This window comes from Thamnophis elegans, chromosome 10 (genome assembly GCF_009769535.1).
Source record: "Thamnophis elegans isolate rThaEle1 chromosome 10, rThaEle1.pri, whole genome shotgun sequence".
Classification (NCBI taxonomy): Eukaryota; Metazoa; Chordata; class Lepidosauria; order Squamata; family Colubridae; genus Thamnophis; species Thamnophis elegans.
The window spans coordinates 49,038,441-49,063,339 of NC_045550.1; the positions used below are offsets into that span (position 1 = coordinate 49,038,441).

Sequence of the window (24,899 nt, forward strand, 5' to 3'; positions counted from 1 at the left end):
GATGCAAGGCTTCCCAACCCCCAAGCTGTGGCCTACTACTGGGCTGTGGCCCATTCAGAACCAGACTGCACAAGCAGTGGTCATGCACGTTCATGCATGCAGCTCCACTTGCACAGGTGTATGCATGCTCGCATGGAACCATCCCTTCTCCCCCCCACACCAGTCGCCAAGCCAGAAATATGGGGAACCACTGCAGTAATGTAACATTTTAGCAGATAAGCAAGCGAGCTTCAGAGACAACATAGTCAGATTTTGCTCCTACCCAACTGCGTAGGAAAAGGAGAGTCAATTTCCAAGACAATATATTGCAGCGATGGCGAACCTTTTTTGCCTCACATGCCATAAGCAGGGGAAGCGCAGGGGGACTGTGCATGGGCGTGCCACACCCATAATACAATGTGCTACTCCCCCAGCATGCATTCACGCATCACAAACACGACCTCCCATTTTTTGCATGCTTTTTTCGCCCTCCCCAGGCTCCAGAGGCTTTATAGGAGCCTGGGGAGGGTGAAAACAGCCTCCCCCCCCCCGAGACCCTCCGGAGGCTTCAGGAGCCTCGTGTGCCCTGACAAATGGCTCCGCGTGCCACCTGTGGCATGTGTGCCATAGGTTCGCCATCCCGGGTATATTGCTTTCATAGATTTCAAGACATTTCAGATTTGTTGTTAAGATATGGGTGAATCTTACTGGGTGAAATTAGTATTGTCAGGCTGCTCCTTTTATCAATATATAATTTGTGTTGCAAAACCCATTCCAGTATTAGAGACAAATTGTAAGGCAGGATCCATAATAAAAAAAATGCATTGAGCAAGGTTACTTGTTAGTTCCATGATTATTTAACATCTATATAAATCATTTAATTATATATCTTGCCTTTTCACAGTAGCATTATCACCCTGTAAAGTTGCCTTGCAAAGGACTCTGTTTTTTGCTTTATGCAATTTTTTTTTTTTTTTAACACAAGTCAGAGTCTGGCTGAATATAAACTGCTCTAAAACAAAGATTATGAATTGTGTCACATGACTGATTAAATACAGATGACATATTAATAGACAGATAAGGGACAAGTGGAATGTTGTAAACATCGCAATAATTTTTCATGACCCAAGATTATAGAGTGTGCAATTGCCATATGCAGCAAATAATGCATAAGATACTGCCTCTGCCAGTCTGAGATTTCATCACACAGCCAGCATTCACTTAGTGTTATAACTTTAATGCCCAAGTTTTACTTTTCTTTTGCTGCTATCAAGTGCAAAGAATCAGCATCACCCATTAAGTTGCACACAGGAAATTTCTAAAAGCTTATATGCAAGACTCTAGTCATCTAAAGTTCAACATTAAATTGTCACCAGATAAGGATCAAAAGAATTCAGGAAGAGTTAAACTTGGCACTTGTGGGAATGTAAAGTCTCTAAACTGATAATGCACTTAATTCTGCCTCCCAGCTCTTCTTCTATAGCTATACATAATACAAGGTTGTAATTATACTAACATTTAATTTTCCCAATCCAAATATAACTTACTTAGGCCAGGCATCTGTGGAGGTTACAACCCAGATTCTGGCAGTTGTTGCTAAATCTCTCTTGTTGATTCAATTGGGATATTCCCCAAAACTAGTTGAAGGTCAAAATTTATCAAGATTTGAAGGAACTTCATTCAGACGTTTAACTTGATTACACTTGTTTCGAGATTAATGGCAACAATAACTGATAACTTCTGTTTATTGGTTTCAGTGAAGCCTTAATCTAATAGTCTATGTTCAAAGTTGTTTATATGAACTAAAAACGTTTCACCTGTGCTGGTCATGTTCAGTTTACCCTTTTTTATTCCACTTTGTTTTATTTATTTTATATTATCCTTCAATTGTATATTATTTTACTCTGGATGGTTTGTCAATGACAGAAATAAAGTACTTTAAAGCAGTGACATGCAGTCAGGGGAGGAAGGGCCTCACCACTGTGATCATGAAAAGAAAAAAAAAATTAAAAGGAAAAAGGCTGAGGTAGTTGCTGCCAGAGTCACAGTGGATGACTCTGCTTAGTGCTTAACTGTTTAAAAAAGCCTCTAAAAAAGTGCCCTCTACAAGAGGAGGCGGGAGAACCATGTGCCTCATTTAGTCTATCTTTATGATCACTCGAGCAGAGTTAAGCAAGGGTTAAAAGCCAAAAAATTCTTTATGTAGATGAGGCACTTGGTTCTCTCGCCTCCTCCTGTAGAGGGCACTTTTTAAAGAGGCTTTTTTAAACAGTTACGCAGTGTCATCCATTGGGGACTCTGGCAGCAGCTAATCTAGCCTGACCTCAGCAGCTCTTGCCTTTTTCTTTTTACATTTTTACATTTTCATCATGGTAGACAAGAGCAGAGTTGAAATCCTCTGTGAAACAGGTTTTGGACATAGCAGCAGGGCTTTTGGACATAGCAGCAGGCCAGGGCTTTTGGACATAGCGGCAGGGCGGCTTTTGCCTTTAGCGCCGGGGCGGTGGGACGGCAATAGATCCCTTTGACAGGGGAAGTTGTAAAGCAGCTTAGGCCAAGGCCATACTAAGAAACTTCCAGCATCTTCCAAGTCACATGACCTACACGTTACTTTCCCCTATTTCTTAAAGCAGTTATTCATAAAAATACACAGGTTCAGCACAAGGGAATGCAGAAACGTACATGCCCATATTCAGAGGAAATGCATCTGTATACACTCAATTAGGCCCAAATAGACACACGCATAAATATGTAGGTATTATGGCAGGGCTGTGAAACTCCCAGCCTGCAGGCCAGATGCATCACGCGCTTACCCCCCGTTTAGCAAAAGGGGGGGGAGAGTCCCGATACATCACGTGACGCCACCGTGATATTGTGAGTTTGACACCCCTGTATTATAAGATTTCCAGAGGGAGAAGTGGCAAAAGGAAGAAGGCTCTGTTAAAAGCGGAGGCAATGACCATGGTGAAGAACAAAGAGTCTGCAAGTATACTGGCTCTTTGAAACTCACCAGATAAAGGGAGTACAGGATATCATTCCTAATTGTTCCTTTCAAGGAGACAAATCTCCTGAAGGTTTTGAGTACTAGGAGACAAGAGAAAAGCCATCTTGCTCAAAATGCAGTTGATACCTTTAAAAAGACACTACGTTAATATATTTCCTTTTCTATTCACATTTGGAAATTGCTTATTAATTTCTTTTCAGGTATTAAAAAACCTTTGGAACAACACGTCAGAAAACACTAGATGAGTCTCTTCAATCCTTAATGAAAGAAAAATTTAACTGCATGCTTAGAAACTTTTTTTAAAAAATGAAATAAGCAGCAAAAAGCTAATTAAGACCTTGAATTTAGAAAGTTATAAATGGATTAAGGAACCAGATAAATTTGAAATAATATTTTGGAATTAATTTTAAGAATCCTATTTGTGAAAAAGTTGACTTGCTTTAAATATAAAAGAGATAATCAATTTTAGAAATTGGACACTAGAGGGAACCAAAGGTTTTCATTTAAAGGAGGTGCATATATATAAACCTTAACAGCTACAGAGTGATGCAAAATGTTGTAACACTGAAAATGCTGAAGGATAATTTTGAAAAACGGACTCTGAAGTTATAACAACAGTCTTAATAGCAATGTTCACCTCTATGGATAGATTTCTATGGATAGAGGTTGAGAACTATGTTGGAGGAATATCATCAGAAGATATACCAGAAGAGTCCTGGTTTTATTTATGGGGAAATACGGTACTTGTTATGATGAGAGTTGAAAGTCGTGTGTTTGTGTGTGTGTGTGTGTGTGTGTGTGTGTGTGTGTATTCTCTTCACTGTATTCTTTCGGTTTTCTATTTTTCCCCTTTGCACATTTTATCCTTTCTACTCTTTTTTCTCTTTATTTTTAATTTTTGTTAGTTTTTTACCATTGCATTGAAGGTAACAGGTGCTATTAATTGTTTACTGCTTTTATATTGTGCTTTTTATCCTTGTAAGCCATCTGGAGTCATTGAGAGTGAGTTTGGTGGCGATATAAATTTTTCTAAATAAATAAATGAATTGTTTCTCCGGGGAGAAAGAATGGACACACATAAACACACCCAAACAAACATTGCTTATAACATGGAAGAGAGTAAACATGCCTTCTATTCCCACTGTTGGTAAAAGATCATAAATAGTTATCAAAGAGGAGAAAATATAACTAATATCATCTTAATTAGAATTTCAGGAATCTTTGCTGTAATTCATTTAAAAGTATCAAAGTAACAGAAATCTAAGATCTCCCTCTTGTGGACATTTATAAATACATTAATATTTCATAAAAATGGACTAAGAATGATTGCATAGGCATTCAAATGTTACATTTCCCTAGTTCAGTTTGTTATTTCCTATTTAAAACACATTATTTCACTATATGGAAAAACTAAAAGTCACATTTTTTAAAAAAAAAAAGTACATAAAATATTTACCTGTGATGTCTGGCATGTTTCGTCGCTTACAGCAAAGTTCATTTTGAAGTTTGGTGGTAGCTTTTCGTTTCCCAACACCTAAAGCACACAAGGCAAAAAACCAGGAAGCATAGTGTAGTCTTTCATGCTTTTTTTAAAATAAAGTTTTTTTATTTTTTGTATTTTTTTATACATTTCATTTTGTGAATGGTTTGATTCCTGGGTGTCATACAGTTCAGTACCAATAAACATAACAGTATTATTCCTAGTAATTACATTTCATTTTCATTTTTAGTTTTACTAACATGTAATTTCTACTATCATCCTTCAATTCTAAACCTTTTCATAGTCCTGCTATACACTGTATCATCTTAACATTGTTTTTGCTATTTTCCCCCTCTTATTTCCACCTCTATTTTAGCCCTCCTTTTTCCCCCTTCCCCTATCATTCTAATATTCAAAAACGCTATCCTTCCTTTTTTCATTATTCAATATTTCAATATGCACTTCTAGCATCAATCATGATCTTTCAAGCATTTATCAAATTACTTAATCCTAGCTTTTCACTGTTAATCACATTTTTATAGATAATTAATAATACATTATACAAATTCTGTTTTTTCTAATTTACAAACTATTTTTCAGCCTCTATAATTCTAATAGTAATATATATTATATTACTACCTTACTAATATATATTCAAATATGAATTTTGTCTCACACCACATAAAGAGCAGTTATCCAACTTATATAGTTCTAATATTCATACACATTATAAGGTATTTTCATAAAATGTTGCTTTACATTCCTTTCCTTTCTCTCTATCCCACATCTTTCACCTTCATCCTAATTTTTATCTTCTTTTTTTGTTGTCTCCCATGCACTTATTTTAATTCTTTTATTTTACCTACTTTTGAATCTGCATTGTAACTATGTTCTCTAATTTTCTCTCCCTTTTTCTCGCCCTTTTTCTCCACTGTCTAATTCTATGACTCCCTGTTCTAACCCCCTTTTCTTCTTTCCAGCTGTATTAATGTTTCTCCCATTTCCTTTTCACATCTTTTAGAGTATTTCCCTTCTGTTCTACTCCCTTATTCACCATCAATTGTACTAATACAGGTGAAACTTGAAAAATTAGAATATCGTGCAAAAGTTCATTTATTTCAGTAATGCAACTTAAAAGGTGAAACTAATATATGAGATAGACTCATTACATGCAAAGCAAAATAGTTCAAGCCGTAATTTGTCATAATCACGATGATTATGGATTACAGCTCATGAAAACCCCAATTTTTATATCTTTTATAAAGATGTCTTTATAAAAAATAGTGTTGGATTATGTTTTAGCCCCCAATAGGCTTTTCTGTCCAATTTTAGCTGGTAATCACTATCTTTTCCCCTAAACCTTCATATTAAGTCTTAATTATTTCATTTGACTGCCTTCTACACTTTAATAAAACATTAAGGAGGTCGCAGACAGTAACTGAATTATATTTTGTCTTAGATCAGTGATGGGCAACCTTTTTGGCGTGGTGTGTCAAAAATCGGCAAAAAATCGAGCATAACTCGCGTTGTGTGTCACTTCGACAAAAACATAATTTTGCGCAATTTATAGTTTAAACTACAAAAATGTATAATTGCAATATATAATTGTATTTAATAAACCAAAAACAAATTATTTAACATACCTGCTTAGTAACTTCTTTGTTCATCAGTCGATTTCATATGTTGCCCTTGATATTATTGAACTTGTTTGGGGTGCCGTGAACCAGGGCTGTGGAGTCGGCTGCTTCCAGCTCCACGTCCTCATCAACATGCCGCTCCAGCCTGCCCCTGCTATGAATATTCCTAGTGACGCGAGGGCGAAGAATATGAATATTCATAGCGGGGGCGGGCCGGAGCAGCATGTTGATGAGGACGTGGAGCTGGAAGCAGCAGACTCCACAGCCCTGCCGTGAACTGAGATAAGTGTGGTGCGGTCGTAACCGACAGTCCCAGGAGTAGACTCTCTGTGCCGGCCTGACTGGAGAGAGGCGCGCACTGTTCCCGCGCTCCTCTCCTGCGGGTCCTCCCTCGCCGCGCTGATGACGTGTGTGCGCACGGCACGCACGCCTTACCAGCAGCCCCTGCGCTCAGAAAGGGGCGGCGGCGATACAGTAAGTGAGTGTGGGCGGGGGAGATCACACAGATTCTTTCATCCTTGGCGGACGTGCAGGAGCCGAGGATGAATCGCATGAAATCCTGTGCGTGTCACCCCAAATGGCTACGCGTGTCAGTACTGACATGCGTGTCATAGGTTCGCCATCACTGTCTTAGATAGAACACAAGATTAGCAAAGGCATTATTATGTTGTGCTTCAGCAATAATAGATGGCTACAATTTCCCCAGATGTTTATAGTTGGAAAGACACATGAATGCTCCCTTTGAGTAGTCACAGAAAAGTGAATGTAAATATATGCTGTACAAAACAGATTTTAAACAGATCTGTTTCAAACACTTACGGTTAAGAGATTTCTCCTGTTCATTATCATTCTGGTTATGTAGAGTCCAATCAGCTACCCAAATGCAAAAAAAAAAAAATTAAAGCATGTGGTAAAGTAATTTGCAATACTAATTAAAGGATGACATAGTTAAAGAATGATATAAATAATACAGGTCAAACAGACATTTACTGTGCAAGTAAGTTTATAGCTTTTAAAAATATATGGGCCAAATTTCAATGAATTTTATAAAGCAGAAACTAATCAAGCAAGTATATATAAAAGTTGAGTTTCCTACTACTCACAAATACCTAATCAAAACAGAAAGATCTAGTTATCTAGGGTCAACTGCCCTGTATCTGAGAGCAAAGGAAAAGGCCAAAATACATAGTGTTTCTTATGTCCTAAGATTACAGTACATTAAATTTTTCTTCAATCATTGTGGAAAAGGAGAAATTCAGAGTAACTTTGCTACAGTACCTACAAAGATGCCAGAAAACTTTGATAAATGCAATGAACCTGAGCAAAGATAAGAGGAGGGTCCATTTTTCATTTTGTACTAAGTTTTTAGAGATATAAGCGAGATCATAAGAAAATCAATTTGCTTGAGTTGTAAGGCATATGAAGGGAACTGGAAAAGGAACAGAAGGGACTGGTTTCTGTGGAAGAAAAAAAAACTGCTTGATATTCTCTTCTGCCCCTCCTCCAATAAAACTCAAGCAAATGGGCTTTGCGGTTTTCATTGCTGATTTTTCTGCACATTCCAAAACTCAGAGAAGAATTATGCTCCACAATGATAATCTTATCTAAAATTAGAAAGAAAATAATATTACATTCAAATAACTACATGTTTGTATTTGCAATTTCTGCAAAGCTCAAGCCACAGACATATTAAAATAATCCTTAGGATCAAAATATAACTTTGGGATCACATAAGACTATAGATCTAGCATAATACATATTGTATTGTTTCCTTAATTTTCCTTCACCTTGTGATTACATAAAATTCCAAACTAGTTTTTCACATAAAAAACTAAAAATATTTATGTTCATTCTGTAGATTTTTGGGGGGAAGGAGCTTTAAAATTGAAAGCTAATTTTATTTAGAAAAATAAATGAAACCCAAAGTAACATAAAATGCACAAATTTTCACTGTAGGCAAATTTGTTAATTACAATTCATTATTAATAATGATAATAATAAAATAATAGAATTTCTAGACATATGCATGATGCACTAAATTGTGCTCAATATATGCTCACATTCTCTGAGCTTTGCCTTCCACACAATTTCTTCGGACTCCAAATCCACCAAAGATAACATAAGTTCCATTGGCTGTTCTAAATATACCTCAAAGAAAGGCTTCTCTGCCAGGGTAGAGTCATCTCCAAACTGAATTTCCTAGAAAAAGGATATTGAAATATTAAAAGTCTGCTTACTGTGACAAAATACATTTCTTCTTTAAAGTACTTTGTTATTAATGAATAAAATAGTTTGCTGTACATGCTATTTTCATACCAAAGGCTAGAGCTCACTTAAAATAACAAAATTGAAAGTACAAATGATTATATTTTCATGTTTCACAAACTCTATATATGTTGACAAACCAATTATAAAAGAAAGAGAAACATACCTCAGGTGTTATGTCAGCTTCTGGATCACTAGTTAATCTGTATTTCTTTCCATTTTGCAATAATTTATGACAAGGAGGTTTTTCAATTTTAATGAATTTATTAAGAGATCGTCTTACAGTTTTGGATATATCCTAGAAATTAAACCAAAGATTTTTATCCATATCAAGAAATGGAAGAATAATAATAGACATATTAGAATAGATATATAGTTTATTAATGTATTTCAATTTAAAATGGAGTTAAGTTATCCTACCTGTCCAATATTTTAAATTCATTCCAGTGGTGAGTTACAGCTGATACGCCCCAGTACGGACATACCAGTGCCTGCTGGGAGCAGCAGGCACCATTCCGGGACAGTGCTTCAGAGGGCCCACCCGCCTGCCGGCGTTCCTTACCTATATTTGACACAACCAGGCCATTTGCACATGCGTACACAGCGTACAGCGACTGCGCGATGCTCCACTGAGCAGCTGGAGCATCGCAGGGCAGTGGTGTGTATACGTTATGCGGCGCATGTGCACGCGGTGGACACCCGGCCCCGTCGCAGTGAACCAGTTGCGATGGGATCCGGAACCCACCACTGATTCATTCATTATATTGGTATTTTGGCTCCCATTTGTTTTGTTAGAAAGAAATTGTACTTTCTTAGTTTTAAGCATAGGAACCCTAGAAATGTGCAGAATACAGAACTGGTATATAGTATTAATATAGCATTTAATTTAGCTATTTGCCTAGCCTTTGTTTGGCAAGATTTCTCACTGTTTTATTTTTCTTTTGGCTCACAAACAAAATCTTTAAAAGTACAATAAAAACAAATTAAATACATTAAAAAATAAAATAACAATAAAATACATTAAACTAAAATATAAGTACATTATTCAATAAGATAAAATAATGATAAGAAGTACAGCAGAAACTGAAATTCAAAATGGCATTTCAATCTCCTGAATGTCACCCAGCTGATCCAGGTTGGGTGAACTTAAACCAGGGGTGGGTTCCTGCCGGCATTACTGCCGGTTCAGCGTGCAAAAAAAATTGCATGCGTACACTCCACACACATACGCATGTGCACCTAAAAAGGTCTGTGCATGTGCACAATGTTAGAAAAGGAAAAAATATATAAATTTTTGCAATGAAGATTGTTTTGCGCATGCACAGAACTGAAAATCAAGATGCTGCCGCCACCGATAGAACCTGTCCGGGGACGTGGCTGACTTTTACTTGCAATGGCAAGAGATCCAAACGTAATCACTTTCTTAGAACTTTTTATTAAGAATCCATTAGAAACAACTGTACAGTCAAAGCTTCTGCCTTTAAAAAGATGAAGAATTTATTTTTCCAAAAAAGAAAAAAATAGTTGATCTTACCTTTATAAATGAATTGTTATTTGTAGCTATATATACACGGAATTTCAAGGAAGGATGATTGTTGATAACTTTATATAAAATGACTACCCCGTGATAATATACTGGATCATATCTCTCAATTACTGGTCCAACTGGAGATAGTGAGCTCACGTGCCACTTGACATGTGTGGTTGAATGATCAATGGAGCTTTCAAATTCCGGACTATTCTTTTTGAAATGGAATACTTTGAAGGCCTTCTCAGACAAGTGATCTGCACACAAATTCCAAAATGTTAGAACTTTCTAAAGAATGTGCCACAATACATAAATAAATGAAATAATTTACAATGAATCTTACCATTCAGGCAGAGGGTGTGTGGAAACTGAATCGAAGTAAGAGCAGAAGAGGAACATTTGATATCAAATATAGGGCCCACGACAATCCAAGGTTCTTTAACATAAGCAGCATATTTGGTCCAAGACAAAACTGAATATTCAATGGTAACAGATCTGGTTACTTCAAAAATTAATCCTGTCGCTGTACATTCAAAAGTTCCTTCACAATCCAGCTTCAAGCTAAACAAATGACATACAAAAGATAACACTGAATCTCTAAATATTTGTAGTTTTTTATCTTTCCATATAAATAATTAAAAACACATAAGACAGAATATTGGTGCTAGCATAATTCTTCCACCTATGAGCATTAAGATAATCTATTGTTGACTTTTGCATCTAAAATAATATGCTAATTAAAAATGTTTTGAAATTGTCATGCAAACCATTTCTTAACAATACAAAAAAGATGAAAGTCACAAATGTTATTTTTCAGTGCAAAAACCCTTAGCAAACAGATTGTTACCTATTAATATACTGTAATTAGAAATATATATATATATACATACATACACGCACACCCACACATACTGTGTGCTTATGTATGTATGTATGTATGTGTGTGTGTGTGCATAGTATAATTAGTGTACATTATAATATTAGCCTCTTAGACTATGTTTGTTATATTTCACATAATGATAATGAATGTATTTTAATGTACTTTAATAAGTAACAGTAAGATACAAAATATACCAGTAAGTTCATAATTTCCATCTTCTATGAAGTGGACTCTCTTATCATAATTTCAAAATACACAATTTGCCTTGCAAAGATTGTACACTGAAATATATGAAGCATTATATATATATGGAATAAACAATTCCAGAAATGTTTCCAGTTATAATAATAATAGATAATAGCTACCAAAACTGTCCTTTCAGAAATCTTCTGGGAGTGACTTGTTCATGTTGCTTCTTTAAAAGAAAAGAAAATATGAATTAATTCATATTTATGAATTAAGATTTAAAGCAATTTGAAATTTCCAAACCTACTTTTTGGATTATGCAGTGTTTACAGCATTGCTGGATGTTAACTTCTAAAATGAAACAATAAAACAAAATTAGATTATTTAAAAAAAAAACTCTTTTAACATTTCAAAATATACTATCTTCTAAGGGTACATACCGGATTCACCACCATTCTGCAACTCTTTTTCGTCTGGTTGTTCAACTGTAAAAGAAAATTATAAATCAGATACAATTTTTAAAATTGTTATCAAAACATAACATTGGAATGACTCCTGTCCTCTGAGATCAAATCAGGTTTATATAAGTGCTTTGTCCTTTTAGATATCCCATCCCCATTTAATGAATTAATTAACTTTTATTCATTGCCTGTGCTCCATTTTTCCAAAATTCTGGGCCACATTGTGAAATATACAATGTACCTGATTTACTGCAATACAGCTGTAACTCTTTCTCTTCTGCTTCTTCAACTGTAAAAATAATAATAATAAAGTGAATTATACACTGAATCAGATAGGATTTTTAAAATCATTAATGAAATATAACATATGAATGATTCCTGTCATTTGAGGAATCATATCAGATTCTTTTTAATAAATGAGAATCTACCTTTTAGATTCTCACCCCAAGTCCCATGCATTTTATTTTAATTAACTGCCTATGCTTTATTTGCCAAAATCCTGGGGAAATATATTTCATATCTTTGTTACATTTATTGCAATTGCAAGTTATACATAAGTGATAAAAAAAGTAATATAATTCATTTGGAAACCTTGGTCAAGTGTTTATTACAGATAGGGAAATGGATGGGGTGATTTTAAAGCATGCAAGTAATAGCAGAATGGCAGGTCTGTTGCAAAGAATTATTGTTTCTTGAAAGTATCAAAATAAGAGGAAAGGGAAGCATAGGAAAACATTTGGAAATTATTCTTTTGGCCGAAGGAGATGTTACAAAGTATTGGATTGAGGGATCAATTTTTTTGCATCTGCTATAGTCACGTTAAATAAAAACTGAATCTGTAAATAAACAACAACATACTATGCAAGTAAGCATGCATTCAAATTTGCCAAAAATACGTCCCCTTCAACAGACATTGAGTCAGCTTCTGTTCACTTAAAGATACACAAACCACAAGTGCCTAAACTTTTGCATGTTAAGTCATTTCCTGTAATTTTTTCACTTATTTAGTCTGGACTTTTTTTTTTTAATTCTCAAGAATACCACAGACAAAACATATTTGATCCTAAAATTTCTAAGTCAAATATTACACATTGACGATAGATACTTGCTTCTGTTTGTATGATTAAAGAATAAGAGCCCACCTGATTAGAACCAAGTCTTTTGAAATTCAGAGTGCTACTTCCAACAGTCGTTCCCTCAGCTTTCCCTCGCCTGATAATGTTCTGAGTAGAGGCACATATTTGGGTAGACCTGCTTGCCCTAATAGAAAACACCTGATCTCTCCCCTGGTATAGCCAATAAAGCAAGGAGAGTTTGTGGCTTAGAGGTTAGTACATCTACTTAATATGTAAGCAGCTCGGGTTCAAATCCGAGTATGGTTAGCCGACGAGAGCTAAATAGCTTGAAATAGATCTATACTAGTTTCCTTTTATTTCTTTGTCGGTAAATACAAATTTAACACAAAAATAGTTCGTTGCGAAAGTGACTGCTTGAGAAGGCTCCTGGATTGAGGCTGAAAGGCGAAAGCAGAAGCACTATATGCTCCATTCCAGGATAGACCAGGTTGATTAAAAAAAACACAATCTCATGATGACCTGCTTTATGACCATCACAACTTTTCACTGCAATGAGTAGGCTGTATTACAAATTGAAGTAATACAGGACTACCTGAATGAGAAGTATCATCCTCATTCTCTGGCAATCTGAGTATGAGAGTTCCACCTAACTATTATATTTATTACTATTTAATCAATTTAAGCATAATTTCCTCAAGTCTTAATCTGAGGAAAAATAGCATTATTTGTGGTAGTAAAATAGTAAAAGGATACTTTCTGAACTATAGTGAGCAAGTACCATACCTTGGCCTTTGTTAACTGTTTTCAAATTATCTTATGCCTTTCGTAACATAGACAGTCAAATAATTTGCTTTCATTTCTAAGTATCTTCTTGCCATCTTGCACAGCAATTCTGTTAGAGCTTTCCCACACAAAAACTACAATTAATAGTAAATAAAGGATACCCACGTGGTTCATTTTCATTTGCCTCATTTGTCTCTGTAAATAAAAAGGCTGACTTGGTGAGACAGAAAGATTTGTTAACTTGTTTGTTTTAAATAAAAACAGGCATAAATATTAAAACATGTGCATAAGGCTATATTTGTCCCTCAGTGACAACACCATTTCCTTCAATTCTTTTCCTGACTATCCTGTTTTGTCACTTTTCCTGCCAATCTCAAAGGACCTGCCCTTATGGCACTCTGACATGGAATCTCATGTGAACATATATTATGTTTGAAACAGAAAACTGTTTGCTGAGATAAAATATCACTTGCCATGATAACAACATAGGCCAAGGAAAGTTATAAGAATAGTAAAAGGCCAAACACTTTTGCATATATATATATATATATTGCATAAACACACCAGCGTGCCTAACGTCCCTGTCCTACTGTCCCCGTTTATTTGTACCCATTTCTTCTGTTCTATTCATGTTTATTCTTATTCCTGTTATCTTGTACATGAGTGACAAACCAAATAAATAAATAAATAAATACAGGTAGCTCTTGACTTACAACCATTCATTTAGTAATCATTCAAAGTTGTAACGGTATTTAAAAAAGAGAACTTATGACCAGTACTTTCACACATTTTTCACATGCAGCATCCCATTTTGGTCATGTGATCAAAATTCAGACACTTAGCAAGTGATATGTGTTTACAATTATTGCAGTGTCCTGGGTCATGTCATCCCTTTTTGTGATCCTCTGACAAGCAAAGTCAATGGGGGAAGTCAGATTGACTAAACAACCATGTTACTAACTTAGGAACTGCAGTGATTCAGTCAACAACTGTGGCAAGCAAGGTCATAAATAGGACAAAACTCATTTAACAGCTCTCTTGCTTAGCAATGGAAAATTTGGGCTCAGTTATGGTCATAAGTCGAGGACTACCTGTTAGGAATATAATCTAACGGCTGGGTTGGCAATATATAAATCATGTAACAATACTATACCTGTTTCTTTAAATCATACTGTAAAATGTGATTGGTTGCTGTTTGCCTCAATCGGCCATAAGAGGGAGCCAGAAGGACTGTTAGCTCTCTCTTTGTTAGATGCTGGGCTGATCTGATCTGAGTACTGTGAGCTATTGTAAGTTTTGCAACTGCTAACAAACTTTGAGTTCTGAACTGATTATATGATACTGGACTATGTTATTTGGATTATCCCTTAACTGAAAGACATTGATGACTGACTGTCTTATCCGTGTATGACTTGGACTGTTTGATGGACTCTGGTACCTCTATTTCCACGAAAGTAAAAGCCTATTTAAACTGCAGTGGCTCTGTATGCTGGTTTGTGTGTTCTCAACACAACTTTCACAACACTTCTCTGAACGTACTCGCTCTCCCAACTGGGAGCTTACCTAACACTACCTGTACATAGCTTCTTGCTGCAGTTCAATAACATTTAAAATATTAAAATAGGACAAGTCCTATTCATTCCCTTTTCCTTGCCTTTCTCTGATTTTCAAACGCCACCCCCCAATGGGGAGGAGGAAGAATTCTATGTTCATTTAACTTATTCAGTTCAATTAACTTATTCGTTTGAAAAGAATTTTTTCCCTTTATGATTTCCACACAAACACATAAAATTACAAATTAATTATTTATATACATGAAATGTAGCTGCATAATTACTGACCAGATTCGCTTTCAGAGCTCTCTGACTCACTGCTGGAACTGTCGTTACCTTCATAAAATGAAAATGTATTTGTCTTAGTAACAGTTAAACAATTATGTAGATTAAAATGAAACCATTGAATATTTAACATTTGCTCAATCCAGTTCTGAATTTAGAAGAAAATGGTACCGTGTAGAGGAAAACTAATGAGTTTTCCCATTTATACAAACTCTTATGAGATCACTTTAAAGACTCCTTAGTGATCCACAATAATTTGGACACAGCAACCTATATTTTACTTACTCATTAGTTTTCAGGTAAACTACATCATAGGCTAAATATAGACATTGTTAAATAAAATTGCACCTAAAGATCAACTTTTGGTTGGGATTACAACACGTGGGGAAAGAAGATTTCAAGAACTACAATTACATGATACAAAAATATCTATGCATCAATGTTGCACATAGGTTCTATTACTTTTAGTTAAGACTTTAGCTGTCAGGTGTAATTATGCTATGGAAAAAGCTTTACGTGGGATTTTGTTCAAAATTAATCACTCATTTTTTCCCCCTTACTCCTTGCTCCAATTTGTTTGGATGAAATCCAAATGAGGATTTATGTCCTCATACGAGGAAATAATCAATTTTAAAAAGCAACAATAACTGAAAACCAGAAACAATGAAGACATAATACACTAAAACTAAAACATTTATCATCTGTCAGGCATTTTCAACAGCCATTATTATCTGGAAGATTTTAATTTATTTTCCTGTGCAATTTTCTCAATTTATTTTCTTGTGCAAAATCTTCATCCTTTTTGTTACAGGTATAACCATCTAATTAGGTGGAAAATAATGCAAAATGAAATATCTATTGTCTCTTTTAAAAAGGGGCAACCCAAGGTCACAAGAGGTCACGTATTCCTTTTGTTTTTTGTTTTGTTGCCTATGGATTCTTCCCAGCTACAAATGCATTACTGTTATGGAGCTAAAAGTTTTCCTTAATTTTGAAGTGGATGTATATAGGAACTGTAGCATATGCCTAAAATTGCATTAGCAAGTTTAAAGAACAAAGAATACCCCTGCCAAAATGTAGTAAAATACACTAAAGCCCATTTGCTACCATCTATTTAACCAATTTTTTAAAAGTTATTTCTAGATAATAATTTGTGATCCCATTCAAAAAAAAGGAAACATACATTGGTCATTTTTATACTTCATTTGTACATTTGTTCATCAGCCTTTGATCAACAACATCACAAGGTGGCAGAGATAATTTGAAACTGTTTCCCAAGACATTATGGGAAAGAATGAGAACCTCAGGGGAAAATGAGTTTATGTGGCAAACACACTGTATTACAAATACAAAAACAAGACCCATAGACTTTGATTGTCATATAAGATTTTTTTAAAAAATATAATAGAATCATCTGAATCAAGAGAAATTCAAACAGAACAGTAAATTTTAAAAAGTATTACATAAGATAACAATCATAATTGAGAAAGGAGGAATAGTACAAGATAAATATTTCAGAATGGAATAATTGGTCTAGACGGAAACAAGACTGCTAAAGTCAGACTGTAGCAATTGATTTGGAGGAAGGAAGGGAGCAATTTCTATCCAATTTATTCATCCAATGAAACCACGAAAATCTGTTTCGATTGATTGGAGATACACGTTAAAGCACAATACTTTTTTCTTCAGGGGAGGAAGAATCAATAAAAATGTCTTCCGTCCTCCCATAGAGGCCAGTACGTTTTGAACCAAGGGAAGCCCTATGATTATACAGAATGAAGCAGTTAGCTTAGCCAACAACTGCTAAGCTAGCATTTCTTTAGGAAAAACTGCTGATAAAAAATTGGGAACCCAAATAATCTATTTTGCATATCTCCAACTGCTCTCCACAGGTATGGTGAAAAACTTACTCCAATAAAAGAGAATATATGCAGTTCAAGGTTGAACTATGGAGGTTTTGGTGCTCTGTGAGCTTGGTCATTGCTTGCAGATGTTGCATTACCCAACTAGGTAACATCACCAATGTGAAGTAAGCAACCAAGTTCACAAAGCACCAAGAACTCTATACAAAAAGCTACTTCTTCTAGCTGTTTATAGATCAGTCTAGACCAGTCAAAGGGAATGAAGGCGATTATACACATCCCAGGATAATGTTGCAAGATCCAATCTGGGTCGGTCACCAGGATCAGAGGTTTAGTCTTCTAAGCTTTTAGACTCATGCTGGAGCCCATCCTCAGGGAACTTCTCTCTACCGGAACCTGTCCTTTGGTGTACTCTAATTGTAGTGTTTATGTGGTGCCTATTAAGCCAATAACTTAATAAGCCATTCGAAAACACCCCAATCAATAAATGAAAAGCCACATACAAACATGTACCCCATAAATACCATACATAGAATAGCCCAAAGCATACATTGTGGTAGAGAGAAGTTCCCTAAAGATGGGGCTCCAGTATGAATCTGAAAGCTCAGAAGACTAAACCCCTGATCCTGAAAACCAATCCAGGTTAGATCCTGCAGTCAAAATAAATTTAATCAAATCCAGGATTTCAATAGCAGCACCACCAATGCCTTATGAAGGATGGTACAAAATGCCACCTTTCCATTATTAAATCCTGGGGAAATTATCCAGAAATTATCAAAATGGCTGCACAAGAGGACCTAGCAAGAGCCGAGGTGGCGCAGTGGTTAAATGCAGCACTGCAGGCTACTTCAGCTGACTGCAGTTCAGCAGTTCGGCTGTTCAAATCCCACTAGGCTCAGGGTTGACTCAGCCTTCCATCCTTCCAAGGTGGGTAAAATGAGGACCCGGATTGTTGTTGGGGGCAATATGCTGACTCTGTAAACCACTTAGAGAGGGCTGAAAGCCCTATGAAGCGGTATATAAGTCTAACTATTGCTAGCATATTATACAGGAATAATCGGCTGCATTCAATACCAGTGAAGGCAAAGCAAGAAGCAAATATCAGTGGAGACACTGTTTTCTTTCTTTCTGAAACCCTAAATTTTCTGTTTTCAATAATCTATTTTGTTTAGATATGTTTCTTTTTCTGACACCCTCTTTCCCTTTTCTCTTCATCCTCAGCTTCCCAGAAAATAAATAAATAATGATATTTAATTAATTTATCCTTACTAATAAACAGAATTATATATTTTTGAAAAATTAATTACCTTTGTCATCCTCAGAGGTACCATCAGATTCACTGGAAAAAATCAAAAATTAATATTTAAATAGATGAGATCCTTTGTAGCATTAAATACTATTGAACACATTCTTAGTAAGAAAAGTGGGTGCATTCATTATTCATACATTTAAACCATTTCTTTGTTGTCCATCATATAGAACCATACCATTGTAGACAGATCTGCTTCATAAACCTATGAATGAGACATTTGTTTAGTAAAAGTTCTATAGGTTCTTTAATCAACAATCCAAGCTCTGTGCTTGGATTGTTGAATTACTAGACCAAGGATTCAATACAAAGCTCTCTCTAAAGCTGATTAATACATGATTGTGCAATTTCAATTTGGGTACATCACAAATGTTACACAGTATATAGTTTTATGTACTATCTGGAATAATTCATAGCAGGATTATCACTTTAGCAGAGATTATGTCAAGATAGCCTACATTATATTCTTCTTTTTGCAGTGTTCCATTTGAAGACTTTTCCTATTAAAAAAATCCTAAGAATGTGCCACAAAGGATCATCAACACTTTGTATCTCAAAAACAAAAAGCAAGCAAAGCAAATACACAGGGTATCTAGTCATATAACTTAGAAATATAGAAAGCCTTATCTGATATGATATTGCTATAAAATTATGTAATTATTTTCAAAATGTCCGATATGTATGCAAACTGAATGCTAATGTGTCCTCTTTTTTATTATACATTCCTCTTATAAATGTATACACTTACTGTAGCTATGTATATTTTTATCCAGGCCTTACTGAAATGGCAATTCCATCTTCCAATTCAGTTTACCAGTTTACTGGACTACTTTACATATCCAACTAGCCAGTTGCATATTTCCATTTAACAAGGATAAAAGAGCAATACAGATATAAACTTTAGACTATCTGACGCAATAATTTTTTTAAAAAATCCTGAAATGCAGCATTTATACTTTCTATTTTAACAAACAACTCAATAATGGTATCATATTGGCTCTCATGTTTTTAGAAGGAAGTATCGGTAAATAAAAGTAGGCTTATGAAAACTTGACTATCAACTATGATAGTCAGAATTCACACATATGTTGTGTGGGTAAGATAATGCAAATTATTCAAAGTCTAGAAAGATAAGAGAAAGACTCATACACTCTATTTTCCTTTGCATTCTGTTAACTGACTGACTGTTTCTATGAGATAACTAAGCAAGCTGCAGAGAATAAACTATTCAATAGTAATACTATTATATAAATTCAGTGTTGATATTGTTTAAATTATATCAATGGAATTAATTTTAAGAAATACTAAAATCTATACTGCAGCTTATAGCTTCATTTTCTAAAGCATTTTTATAATCTCATTTATTGTATTTTGATTATTGCATATCTAGGTTCATTTACTTGGTTTGTTATTTTTACTGTTTCATGCCTTACCCATGAAAGCCACCTGGGTGACTTTGGGTGAATCACTTTCTCTTTCAGCCCAAATCACCTCACATGATTGTCATGAGGAAAATAAGAGAAGGATATTGTTGCTGCCTTGAGATGTTTGTAAAAATAATAAAGGTGGAATACAAACAAATAAACAAACAATGCAATGTTCCATACTGTACCAGTACCTCTTCAATTTACACTATGAGGATTTCATTAAGTATTTGTATCAAAAATTTAGAAAGCAGGCCTAACATGGGATATCAGTATTTGAGTATTAATATCAAATTATGCCCATGTCTAGATACACCAATATTTTATAATAGACATGTTTCATAAGACTAAGAATAGCACAGATAAGGCCTTAATTATGTATATTAAGCTTTTTGGGGGGAAACAAAAAACTGAGCTACTCAGTTTTCAACTGAGAATAACAATAAAAATTAAATGTTGAAAGCAGATCTTTTTAAGAAATCTGGCTATCCAATTCACACAACACAGGGATCCATGGAGGAAGCCCACATCTGCAAATGGTGGGTATGGTCAAATGTCCTCCCCTTTTATACATGCATTTACAAAAGAGGATGAGTTTTTTTATCATAGTGCTACTTCTGCCATCTTATTGAGTTTGACTATCAATTGTAGATTGCCCTGAGATAGCACTAGATTTGTGCTGTTGCATACCAATGAATGATGCAAATAATATATGTATGCATAACACGAGCTCTTCGACATACAACCATTCATTTAAGTGACCATTCAAAGTTACAACAGGCCTGAAAAAAATTAGTTACAACCAATCCTCACACTTACAACTGTTACAGCATCCTCATGGTCATATGATCAGAATTTGGGTGATTGGCAACTGTCATATATTTATAATGGCTGCAACATTCCAGAGTCATCTGATTGCCATTTGTGACCTTCCTGGCAAGCTTCTGACAAGCAAAGTCAATGGGGAAGGCCAAATTCGCTTAATGACCATGTGATTCATTAAACAACTCCAGTGATCCCGTAACAACCATGCAAAAAAGATTGTAAAATCAGGTATAATTCATTTAACAACTGCCTTGCTTAGCAACAGGAATTCTGATCCAAGTAATGATTGTAAGTTGAGGTCTGCTTATGCAGTGATCTCATCTTTGTCTCCTTTCTTTGAGGAAAAAAGAGCGTATGTATTGCATGTCCATAGGGCTATGGCCAATGGGAAGCAGGCTTACAGTGCTCCAAGCATATATTTAACTCAAACTTAAAAGTCCATTTGTGAACATATAAACTGGCTTGAGAGACAGATAAATGGTAATGAAGGTGTCACAAAGATCTGTGTTCATATTTGTTTTCATTAGCATATTCTTAACTTCGATCAAAAATTATGATCAAACCATTATGTACATGGACTGTAGATTACAGCACAGTATACCTATTGCCCTAAGATATAGTCTGTTTGATTTTGATGTAGCATCTTCAGTAAGCCTACTATTGTAGTTTGTAATCATGGCCTGTTCAAGGAGCCCAACCACAATTCATTCAATCATTCTAGGCATTATTTTTCAACCCAGTTTATTATTTTTCATCTTTATACTGAATAAAATCTACTGAAGCCTAGTCTTCTTGGGGTGCATGAAAGAATATCCTCTGGAAATTTTAATGAATTAAATCTAATTCCACAAGAAATTTTCTGTAATTTTTTTAAATTTCTATTCTGATTTTCCTTTAGGAGTGCCACGGTATCCCTTCCCTCAAAATTTTATTTTCTCAAAATAATTTGGGTTGATTAAGTATATAAAGTTCTTCAGTGAGCTTCTGGGGCCAAGGACAGATCTGAATGTGAGACTCCTTTGTGCCAGTTCAAAATTTAAGTATTACTGAGATTCTTGGCTCTTTTCATAGGTAGGACTGGAGCACCTACGTACACTTCACTGTGGGAAAGAAATGTGGCAAGAGAAAGTATGGGGGGCGGATTTCAGTCAGTCTTGATTGTTAATGAGTATTGGTGGCACAAACAGACCAGACATCCTTTCATCTTCCTCATAATTATAATTTCAAGTGTTGGACGTCTGTTAAGATATGTTGTGCTTTGCTATACTTGCCTTACCAGTACAGAATGTCAAAGAAAGTTTTGAAATTAATGATAACTGGGATGAGAAGGCAGGGGAGAGGAATCTGACTGGCTATCAAAGAACTCTTTAAGGAAAAAAATTGTTGCATTTGTACATAATGTTCATTTCTAGCTTTGTATATACAGTAGGTTTTCCTGCTACGTTTAATTTTTTCAAAATACATTAGGTTTTTCATGAATTAGTATACAGTATTAACTTGAAGGTTCTTTTCCTATTTTATAAAATGCATGTTGCTAAGACTACAATTTTATTTCATTTTATTTCTCTCTCTCTCTCTCTGGGTTGTGTGTGTGTGTGTGTTTGTGTTTTAAGATGGAAGTTGAAATGGAAAATGGGAAATAGTTGCGCTAAGATTTGGTCTGGTTTTCTTCTGATTTCCAATATCAGTTTGGATGGCTAAAGAAACAGGATAATGATGTTCAAGAAGACCAATTTGACTTCAGCTATTGTTGAAAACAAACAAAAAAAAACCCAGTTACTACAATCTGTACCTCCTAAGTGATGTATTTGATTTCTGCAAACAATTTTCCTGAAGGAAAATTGTATTAAAATTAATCTTGAAACAAGAATCCCAATTTTAAAGTTAAATGAACATAGCTGGACCGTTGAAGTTCTTTAAATGCTTCCTATAAACTCTGTTAGCAACCTTTACAAATGTCACCCAAGCTTTTTAAAAAAAAGCCACAATGTGGATGAAATAACCCATGTTAAATAATCCTGCCTTGGTGTCAGTCAGGAAACTGTATCTGAGCTCAAGCTTTCACTCAGGAAAACAATAATACAGTAATAAAGAAAGATGTCGATTAAGGGAATATCTGGCTGCTGTCCAAAACCAAGAGTCGAACCTGCACGGAAGATCGCTGGGATATCACCGAGCGAGACTGCAGATGAAGGCAGGAAAATAGAAAAAAACAAAACAGATCCAGGAAGAAAGCAATGGCACAATTACAATCTTGCCGTCCAGGAAGTTAGACGGATGCGGGGCCGTGCATCTTCGAAGAGGAGCTTACTTTCAATAATTGTAATAATTTGGAAACCGCCCAGAATCGCCTCACAGCCAGAGATGGGCGTCAAACAAATTAAAATAAACAAATGAACGATTCGTCTTCTAGTCCGCACAGAACCAAAAGGAACCCCATGACGCGCCTTTTCCTCCCCAATTCCCCCCCCAAAGAAGCGATTCGGGGTCGAGAACGGGAAGGAGCTTTCCCACGTGTCAGAAAAAAGGAACGCCAAGCTGGAGAGGCGTTTCCTCCGCTCCGCCCGTCAACATACACACGCGCGCGCACGCATCCTCTCTCGGATGGAGGGCTGCTAATTGTTGGGGCTTTTCCTTCTGCGAGCATCGCCTTCCTCTCCCCGGCTTGCATTTCTTTAGCGACCGTCTTTCTTGCGCCACGGGGACTGGCCGGCTGCCACCAAAGTTTCCCGCCTGTTTTTTTTCTTTTCTTTTGGTCTCCAACACCTGCCTCCTCTCCCCACCTACCCCCGCCCTCCTCCGCTCTCCTGCCTTGTGCAATGGCGCCTTTCCTTTGTTGCAGCGCCGAGCAGAGCGGGGCTGCCTGGCTGCTCCAGGAGCTGGGAACGGATGCCAGCAGGGAAGAGAGCATCGCGCGCGCCCTCGTCTATCTTTGCCTCGCGGGCGAAGCGCTTTGAAAGCGCAGGGAGCGGCGAGCCTTGCAAGGCGGGCAATTCGGGTTTCCCCTCGCGGGCGCTTCCAGATCTGCCCTGCTTGCGCGTCCGTTCGTTCTTGCTCGACCTGGGGAGAGACTCACCTGCCCTGCACCTGCCCGCACTCCTGCTCGCTGGCCATCCTCGGACGCAGGGCAGAAGCGCACTGAACAGAGAGAAGCTGTCCAGAGCCGCCGCTGATTGGCCGATGAGCTGCTTTGGGGAGGGGGAGGGGGAGAGGGAGATACGGCTGAAACCCCTCCCCGTACGTGTCGCGGCAGCGCTTCGCGAGACGAACCAGAGAAGCAATTGAGGAGGAAAAAAGGCGCCAAACGCTCCGAAGGTGCTGAAAGAGAGCAGCGCAGGGCTCCGGAGCATTTTAACAGACTGAACCCTACCTCCTTTCTCAGGAAAAAAAATATCATCTTCCTCTAGTCCAGTGTTGTTTTTTGGCCATGCCCCACCTAAGCATCTTTAAAGTCCTGGTGCCTCCCCTCCTGTGACATATAATTCTTACTTTACTCAAAAAGCGAACTCTACTCACGGGGGGGGGGGGACCTAAAGGGCCATTAACTTGGTTTAAATAAGGTTCAAATTGTCCCCATTAAAAGTCAAATTGCCCTCCCCCCCGCTCTAGTCCCTTGTAGAGATTTTCTGAAGGTAGAACTGTGGGAAACCGGATTCCGTCGGGCGATTGGTTGCTTTTTAGTTCTCACGCTCAGCAGAAGAACAAAAACGAGAACTGTGACTTAAACGTGTGTTTTCAAAATGAGCGGTCGGTCTTCTGCCGTGGAATAGTGGAGCACGTTGGGTTTGTAACAGTACAAACAGAGAAGGTGAAAAAAAAATCCACAATGCCCAAAATATGTGAGCTCACTCTTTCACTGATGCAAAGGGGAATACAGCCACAGGGAAGGATTTATGGGATGAATATTGATGAAGGGAATACTTGGCTGGACACCAAAATCCAAGCCGGTTTGTGGAGTTCTGCAGTTGGGCTGCTGCATTTAATGAGCTTGGTTTGCTTTGCAGCTTGGTTAGGTTTGTGGGTTTTGGTCAGGCTATGTTTCCTCTTGTCACTTTTCCCTCCAGCTCTGCTACTCAGTTGTCTTCCAGTTACAAGAACTGATGTTTTGTTTGTGTGTGTCTGTGTCTGTGTCTGTGTCTGTGCGTCCGCGCTATCTAAAGATTGGTTGGAGGTTTCCCTTTCCTGCATCTTCACTCATACCTGCTTGTTTTCAGTTCCTCTTTTTTAATATAAAACAATCATCATCAATTTCCATTGGGCAGTTCTGTACAAAACAAGTTATTTTTTTAAGAAAGTAGTCTAAAAAAACGTACCTTTGAAAAGTGGCCCTCTGGAACTTGCAGGCTTAGCAATTTGCATATG

General features: G+C 36.5%; 1 protein-coding gene across 1 annotated transcript in view; it reads right to left on the bottom strand.

Annotated features, from left to right (window-relative positions):
* Nucleotides 1–23,690, bottom strand: part of LOC116513691 — a 28,337-nt gene extending 4,647 nt beyond the window's left edge. Inside the window, exons 1-14 of the mRNA XM_032224874.1 lie at nt 23,614–23,690; nt 18,287–18,318; nt 15,121–15,168; nt 13,445–13,474; nt 11,662–11,709; nt 11,400–11,444; nt 11,267–11,310; nt 11,139–11,188; nt 10,237–10,454; nt 9,900–10,150; nt 8,532–8,663; nt 8,161–8,299; nt 6,920–6,973; nt 4,440–4,517 (exon numbers count right to left, since the gene is read on the bottom strand). Coding sequence (XP_032080765.1) covers nt 4,440–4,517; nt 6,920–6,973; nt 8,161–8,299; nt 8,532–8,663; nt 9,900–10,150; nt 10,237–10,454; nt 11,139–11,188; nt 11,267–11,310; nt 11,400–11,444; nt 11,662–11,709; nt 13,445–13,474; nt 15,121–15,168; nt 18,287–18,318; nt 23,614–23,651 — 1,207 coding nt within the window. The 5' untranslated portion in view covers nt 23,652–23,690. The remainder of the gene's footprint in view (nt 1–4,439; nt 4,518–6,919; nt 6,974–8,160; nt 8,300–8,531; nt 8,664–9,899; nt 10,151–10,236; nt 10,455–11,138; nt 11,189–11,266; nt 11,311–11,399; nt 11,445–11,661; nt 11,710–13,444; nt 13,475–15,120; nt 15,169–18,286; nt 18,319–23,613) is intronic.
* Nucleotides 23,691–24,899: the final 1,209 nt, after the last annotated feature.